General features: G+C 31.2%; 1 protein-coding gene across 1 annotated transcript in view; it reads right to left on the bottom strand.

Annotated features, from left to right (window-relative positions):
• Positions 1-220: 220 nt before the first annotated feature.
• Positions 221-8899, bottom strand: part of LOC134683682 (phosphatase and actin regulator 4-B-like) — a 34695-nt gene continuing 26016 nt past the window's right edge. Inside the window, exons 10-14 of the mRNA XM_063542993.1 lie at positions 6704-6751; positions 6121-6165; positions 5321-5365; positions 1912-2053; positions 221-455 (exon numbers count right to left, since the gene is read on the bottom strand). Of these exons, the coding sequence (XP_063399063.1) occupies positions 353-455; positions 1912-2053; positions 5321-5365; positions 6121-6165; positions 6704-6751 (383 nt within the window). The 3' untranslated portion in view covers positions 221-352. The remainder of the gene's footprint in view (positions 456-1911; positions 2054-5320; positions 5366-6120; positions 6166-6703; positions 6752-8899) is intronic.

Genomic DNA, 8899 nt, shown 5'->3' with positions numbered 1-8899 from the left:
TTGTATAAAATAATATATTTCAGTATATCAGATTAAAAAAAATCAATAATAAGTTTATTTACTGCTTTTGGTTAAAATGTTATTTTGAAAACTACTATACAATTGAGAAAGGAAATGGGGAATGTGTCTAAGCGACAAGAACCCGACCATAGAGCAGACATCATGCCTATACATTTTATGAGTATTCTCTTACAAGCTATAATCATCTAGAGTACTATACGTGTTAAAAATTGCTAAAACAATAGCACTAGCTGCAAAAATAAATAATGTATACATATTTTCATTCCTTCCATCACACATATTATGTTCACTTTAATTTTTCTCCTATAGATTATTACGATAATAACGATCTTCATTTTTCTGTTTCCGGACTTTTATCTTCACTGGTTGATTCTATCTTGTTCTTATCATTAGGATCATTTAAACTTGGGCTGAGTTCCATTGGCTGTGTCTCTCTGAATATAGCAAATCATTTTCATTGATTATTTGAATTAAAAATAATCAAAACCTGATTTTTTTAATTTTTTTTTAATGATATCTGCAGATGGTCAAACGATTTACAAAAATATGATTGGGAAGTAACTAACAATTGCGAAACAGTAAAGGTAATTTAGTAAAAAAAAAAAGGGGGGGCTCACATTAAACATTCAATAGTAATATTATTAGAAATCAAAAATATGAAGAAATTGTCATCCTGATCTGTTACTTTAACCGACAACCCATGCACAATTTACAAGATAAATGTTCATATACAAATTAAACGTTGCTGCAAAATCGTTGTAATTTTGTCAAAAGATAAAAGTGTCAAATGGTTTACTTATTATAAACATGTTATATTGAAAACATACTTCAAATTATCTTTTGAATTTAAAAATAGTTCATTTTGCACACAATTGCATTCAAATATAATGTTTTTTGTTCATAAAAGTCGAAAGATATGGACACGTATACATATAAGAATAAGTAACTTGTGTATTTTTCCCTTTTTTTAGATTAATTCTAATAACAGTATTAGGGGATTATACTTCAGCAAAAACCATATCGGAATTAGTTTGAGAGTGTGTTTTAATATAGCGAGGTGAATGCCTTTAAACAGCAACCCATGACGAACACACACAAAACGGATCTCTAGATTAATAAACAACATAGTATAGTATTGTTCGAACGTTTGGTACTATGTTATGTTATACTTAAGAAATAATTCATGGGGGCTTGGATATATCGTGTTTTACTACGGGATGGCCCTTTATGACAAATATTTTACCCTGAGCGATAGCGAGGGATAAATATCGGCATAAAGGGACAACCCTTGGTAAAACCTAGATACATGTATATTCAAGCCCCTATGAATTATTTCGATTCTAATAGGACAAATACGGCATTTTTTCTGGGTCGAAGCGCTTTATGTGGAAGAAATATTTGCCGTTCCCATAAATTAACGCACTTTTTGATTGGCGTGAACAACGGAGCAAATAGAAAAAGTGACATGCTCAAACTATTTACAATAAAGTATTTAAATAATTTTTTTTGTTAATTTACTTAAATGTCTTCTATGTATAAAAAATGGGCTTATACCACATTTGAGCATCGTTTGTTTACCTTTCCTTGTTGTGATAATTTTCATCAGGAGCTTTTTTCCTCCGTAAGATGCTTAAATTATAACATCATCATTCTATGACATCAGATACTTCATTCATAAAAAAACATATGACGTGGGAGTACGATCGGAACAGCCAATGCAATATATTCATATTTTACCACGAGTGTACTCAAAGCGTTTGAAGGACGTCATGTTAGAATATGTTATATATGATATCATGATTGATCAAACGAAAGACCGAAAATTGACAAGTTAAACCACAACGCTTGATTGATATATAAGGTAACATTTGGTTTAGCTCCAGTACTTACTCGTCTAAAACTTTTATCGGTTCTGCCGGCTCAGTCCAAATGTCATCATCTGTTTTTTTAGGGAAAGTTGGGTAATATTGCACTGGCTTTTTTTTGTCAGTATTTGTAGTTGGCTGCTGAACTTCCTCGATACCTGTTGTTTCTACATAAAGAAACATAATGTAAACATATAATCCAATTTTAAACAAAAATATAGTGTCATTTGTTTGAGATTTCATGTTAAGAGATGTTTTATACAAAAGTAGAATGAACATGAATATAAAACTTAAATATATTATGTAGACTAGTACGTACAGAGACAAACAGACAAATGATAGTGCACAGGACACAACATAGAAAACTTAAGATTACGCAACATGGACCCCATCGACAACTTGGAGTAATTTCAGGTGCTCCGGAAGAGAAGGCAGATCTTACTCCGCATGTGGCACACGTCGTATTGCTTATGTTATTACAAAAACGATAAATAGTATAATTCGATAACCTTCGTTAAACGAGAAAGAGATTGGAGTTACGACATAAGCAGCATATTCAACATCCTTTGTGATTTTTATGGACGCCATCACGAGATATATTGTCGTTCCATAACGATCAACTTACTCGTGATAGCGTCCATAAAATTTCAGATGGAATGATTCACAAATTTTATTATTTTTCGTAAAGTTTTGTTTTCAATTAATCTGCATTGTCAATTTCTTGATTAAATTTAAGATATGCGACAGACTTCAATGTATCTGTGGTATTCTTTATCTGTGGTTTGATGGGATAGATATGTTTAACATAGTCAACAAATTTTGAAATAATTAGTGAGAAAACATCATCTATATAGCGGATAGTAAAATTACAGAATATTCAGTTACCCCAAGTTACTTGAAACGTTCAATAATAATTAAAGATACACATATTTGGTTCAAAATTTTAGCTGTTGTTGTAAAAAAGTATTGAAAAAGAAACAGAATAATCTAGATGTTACAGTGGGTTAACCGAAGCGAGAAATGCTAAGATTTGATCCGGTTTAACTTGTCAACCCTATAAACAAGATTTTCTAAAGGTGAGCCCATTCAACGCTGAAATTAAATAAAAATCGTCATTAAATAGCAATTAACCAATGACGAACTCAGCATGTTCTTCTTTGTGATCTTCACTTTTTCTATTTACTTATATCATGCATTTAGTTTCTCTGTATATCTCATTTTTTTCGAAATAAAAAACAAAATGATTTTTTTTTGTAAATACATTTGAGGACAATCATTCCAGTGAGGAGTCGTCTGATAGTTTTGACATAGGTCGATATTAACCCACTGAACAATGCTATTGTTTCTTTCCCTGGCGGGTTTCAAGATAATAGGCAACCTTTCAGTTTACCCTCATCTTCTATTTTTAGCCATTTCCGCACTGTTAGTTTGCCGAAGCAGTCCTGGGATTGCTAAGCTAAATAAATCAATAGTAAGTGTGTAATTCGAGAGGAAGATAGTGTTGTAAGAAATCATGCAAAAATTCTAAAACATGTTAATTCATAAAAAGGCAATTACTCCAACACGGAGGTGTCTTGAAAATTTGGCTATGTTGACTTATTTGTAGATCTTGTCTTAGCTATTTTCTAAAAACTTATCTTTGTTTATTACTAGTATAGGTTTAATTTAGCAGACACAAAATTGTACACTATTACATTTAAAAACAATAACTTTTAAAAAAAAATGTTTGGCAGTGTTAAAGTTTGTAGACATCAGGTTTACCTCAACATTCCTAACATGTTTGCCTGTCAGATTTTTCAATAAATTAGACAAAAAAGGCGTTGTTGTCTGATGTTCTGTGTTTTACCAAGTCGACAATGATGGATGGCAGGTTGTGTCACTTTACATATGGGTTATACTAGATAATCCCAAAATGATTGTGGTGAAGTTTGGTAAAATGTAGCAAAGTAGATTCAGAAGAGAAGATGTTTGTAAAAGTAAAAGTCGACGGACATCGGACGTCATTTGAAAAGAAAAGATTAGAAATCCACCCTAAAGCGGAAGCAACCCTCTTTACAAAAATATGTACTTGTTTAGTGAAAATGAACGTCATACTAAAAAGACATTGAAACTTATCAATAACAAAAATATGAAAAAAAACTTACACGATGTACGAAGGCCAGATGTCTTGATTTGGGACAGGCTCATAAATGTAGCGAGGACAAACATGTTTTGTGATCTTATCACCATATACCTCTCGCTAATGTCGAATAAACAAACACACGAGAATACGCATAGCAAAACCCAGCTTCAAAGAAATCCGAGGCAACTGAAGAAACTAAGCAAAATGACTATACACAGATTAACAACACACTACGAGCAGTGACGATCACGGCAGCTTCAGACTTCAATAAAACGGATCGAAAAGAATGTCACGAACAAGTAAAAAGAAGGTGTATTAGTTTGATTTGCAAGTCCAGAATCCTGAAATTGAAACAAAATTGGGGAATTTGCATTGGCTATTTGAGAGTTGATGGAAATTTTCAAAGCCCAAAGCAATGTACATTCTATCTGTGGCAAAGAACAGTATGATTATAAAAATCCTTTTAGTTGAACATCCTTTTTGTGTTAATTACGTTGAGTTCAAAGACATTTCTAATAAAGTATGAGCCAGAACAGGATATATGACAATGGATAGTTTATCGGTTTATTGCAAATTAACAAAATTGAATAGATATCAAACATTGTTCAATTCTCAATCGTTCAAAATACAATATTGAGTTAAATATTACATTTTATAGAACCAAAATTTATTGTAAAGTTGGAACTTTATTTGTGTTACTTTCAACTCTTACACTAAGATAACTCAACCTCATTTGACATTTTGTTTAATTGTATTTGCCTGTACGTGTATATAACTTTTTTTTTTACAGATTAATGATGAACTATCAAGTTTACAACTTTCGTTTAACAATGTTTCAAAAGACTCACACATGTGAAGATAATCGGGATTCACTGATTTCTTCGTCGAGTTTACACAATGTCAACAACTTGGAATCTTTTTCCCGCCTTATACGCAATGAAATACATTGTATGTGGCGATGGGTCTATTCAAATATTTGTATCGAAAAGTTTCGAAATAAACAACTCAACATAACTTTCTGAAAATCATGTAATAATTTGACTAATAAGCTGATCATTTGTTTAAATAGTTATCAGTTCTTCAATTTATAAAATAAAACATGTATGCTAATCTGTTGGTAGTTTGATACTTTTGTTTACTAAAGTTTTATATACAAATGTGGCGTTCACATTACGCATACAGTAGATATGTTTAATGTTTATCACATACGTTGAGTTTATTGACAGTTGTTTATTGTAGATCAATAATTTTTTTATTGTACTTTACTGCTACAAATATATTATCTGGTAGATTACAATTTACTAAAACTCACCTTCATTTGACGAACTATGTATGGATGATACTGTATCTTCTTTTTCTGAAATCAAATAAAATTTCCTCTGTAGAGACACAATAGCATATATTGCCATCTTATAAGTCTTTTTTTAATCATTTGGTTTGTCTCTTACGAAAGATGGAAGAAAGAGCCTTGTGAAAATATTTCATTTCAGCGACGTGTCTTTACCCTTTTCTAATCTTCAATAAAGGCCATAACATGCAAACACATTTTCCTTGCACGTCACTATATGTAGCTAGTATTAATGAGTGCTCGGGTGTTCTTATTTGAATCTTTCAACCATCTGTAATAACCCAATTTGCAGTGAGTACTTCTCATAACAGGTTGTTGTGTGATGTTTCCGTGGAAGAAAAATACTTATACATAATCGATTTATATTTTAAATATATAAATTATAAACTAAGTAGAGTACTCTTTACCAAAAAGCTCAGGAGTTTGTCCTAAAAAATATAATCTATTAAAACTAAAGACAAATAACATTGTTTTACTTTTAGGGTTTTAAAATCAGACCATAACTTTTCCACACTGATAGTGTTGCTAACCGCTTTCTAAATCATAATCGTTCTGAGAGACTAAAAAAATCATTTATAACAATCATATATCCTTCAAATAGAACGTTTTTTCAGCCTCCAGTTGGCAATTGATTAACGATTTGTCCATTAGAAGGCATGCAAAATTCGAGAAAAAATCCTTTTCAGGAAACCTTTGTCTTAAACTATTTTTGATTCTAACTCTTGTCATTTGATGCATGAAGATTGATAATATCTGCAATTTACCATGATAAGATGGATTATCAATCGCAGTTGTTTCGTCTTCATGTTCTAAAAAACAAAGAAACGTAAATCATACTCTGTAAGATAATAGTTCGGATGTTTCTCCGAGTTAGTGTGCGTAATTGCATTATCTTATTAATATTGTGTAAACAAATCAATACACATGAAATATCTAGTTAATAAGTTTGTTCAAGGCATACGAGATACCAAAATTATACTTGTAGTACCAAGATTACTTTGAACATACATTCTGTTTTCATTGTGAAGAGTTAAATGGAGTATTGACATCAGTGAAAGTATGGACGCATGCATTTGTTTCTGACCTCGAATTATTCGTTTCTATCCCAATAAACTAATTTTGTATAAAAGGCAATGGAAAATGTCGATTTTCTGGTCAATATGAAAAGCAATAGTGTTGATGGACAGTAACGGGTATTGGTAATGCGAAGGTCACAGTAAGAAACATGTTCATGCTTGTACAAAGAATAACAATTATTGTACATGCAGTTAAGATACCGTTGTATGTGTTCATACTAATCATATATATCTAAGAGTTTGAAGGTGAACAGTTGTAGTAAAAACGCACCTAAACTTGAATTTGATGAATCATCCCAACTTGACTTATCTTCTTCCTCTAAAAGCAAAACAATACATAGTTTAAATTATGAACGAAAACGTCAGAAAGCAATTTAAGTGTTAGATAGCTTGGTAACATTCCCCAAACGTAAATATGTGGATGATGAACATTTAATCCTTTGGAGTTTAGTGACCGATTAAAAAGGTAACTAGACTGAAGGAGAACTCTGCGAGTAACGACATAAAGCAGTCCTGGTGAAAAATAGTGTATGGAGTTGTAAAAAACATAAAAATAAATCCTTTCATTTTTCGTAATAAGTTACTGTAATATCAGCTTCCTTTATTGCAAAATAACAAAATAATTAACACATTCTTGAGTAATCCTAACCATTGGAATTCAGTGAGAACATCACAAGAACAAATCGGTTAGGTAAGTTATATGCTAGTTTAGTCTTTTTTTTGTGGGTTAAAGTTATATCCAGGTATAGTGTTTCGCTGGGATTTGGTTTTTCGAATGATTTAGTTTGGTTTAAGGAGTACTAGCTGTTAAATTATGATAACCGATAAGACTCAAATTCTCATATTTGATTGATAATCACGCATGTTGAACATTGAAACAAGTTATAAAAAGTCTATAATAGACAATTATCAGGGCATTTGCTCGATAATATTATGCTAAATGTCGAGTGTGAATCTAGTCCTGACCCCAACTAATAAATTACCGAATTGTCCTACAAAGACCTCTGATGGTCATATCAATTTGGAACAGTATATATTAAAAGTTTTCCTTTCTTTTCAATCTAATTGTTCTCTTACCCGATAAATCTTGTAATACATGTTGTACTGAACGTGGTATACTCGGCCTTTGATCCATCGAATCTGGACCTTTAAATTGATAATAAAGTAAATATATAGATCTTTTATGTCCCACTAAACAAAAACGTTACTATAGATGTCATTAATTATTGCTATGAGAAAAAGGAATTGACAAATTCACAGAAACTAGGATTAATCACCCATATTTACAAGACAAACGACCCATTGAATTTAAATGATTATAGACCAATTACCTTATTAAATGTAGATACTGACATTAAAGCATATTCTCTTGCACAAAGACTTAAACCAATATAACATAAATTATTCATAGTTATCAAAACGGTTATATAAAAAAAATTATATATTGAATCTAACATCAGACAAATTGAAGAGATTATAAATTATGCAGAAAAAAATCCTAGCAGATGAAACAATTTTTTTAGACTTCACAAAGTTATTTGATTCGCTTGAATGGGACTTTATGTATCGTTTGATAAAATAATTGGCTTTCAGAAATCTCTTTTGAGGTGGATAAATTCCCTTTATACAGAAAATGGCTGGATTTCAAGACCCTTCGACATTAACCGGAGGTTCCGTCAAGGGTGTCCCGTGAGTTCTATATTTGCGTTCGTTATTGCTGTTACAATTTTGAAAGGGAGATTAAGACAAAATAAAAAAATAAAAGATTTTCAAATTTAACTTTACAACAAAACCCATACTATAAAATTAAGTCAGATTGCAGATACCACGACCTTTTTTTAAGATTAAAAACAGGTCGTGTCATTAGCTTTGAATATTCAAAAAATGTTGAAATCATTTTCAGGCCAAAAGCTCAACCGAAATAAGATAGAGGGATTTAAAGTTCAGCAAAGATAAAGTTGGAAACATTAGGTTTACACAGAAGCCGATAAAAGTTTTGGGAACAAACTTTGAACTTAATAAAAATTAGTGATACAAATTGAACTTGCAACGACAGTGAAAAATCTGAAAAAATATTTAAGACTGGATAAAAGAAATTGAACTATGTCAGGTAAGATAAATCTAATTAACTCAATAATCTTACCGAATACCACTTATGTTGCATCGGTAACCGAAATTGATAGAGTACCTAGCAAACTTTAAAAATCTAACAAAAGAAAACAAACAAACCATGAAATGAAGCAAATCCGCTGCTGAAGTCGTCATCTGAAAAAAGAAACACTTCATATAAAGAGAAATGTATAGTCAATGATTCGAACAGAATAAACGATGACTTATAAAGATGTTTGCATTGACGAAATTGAGAGAATCCAATACATTACGTTGATTTAAATCCTCAACTGTTATGTAAACACTGTCGAACAAATTTATTTAAAACTCATTGCAAATCTAAAGACATGTTTCAGTC

The sequence above is a fragment of the Mytilus trossulus genome, chromosome 9 (genome assembly GCF_036588685.1).
Source record: "Mytilus trossulus isolate FHL-02 chromosome 9, PNRI_Mtr1.1.1.hap1, whole genome shotgun sequence".
Taxonomy (NCBI): Eukaryota; Metazoa; Mollusca; class Bivalvia; order Mytilida; family Mytilidae; genus Mytilus; species Mytilus trossulus.
This window is presented reverse-complemented; position numbering and strand designations above follow the sequence as displayed.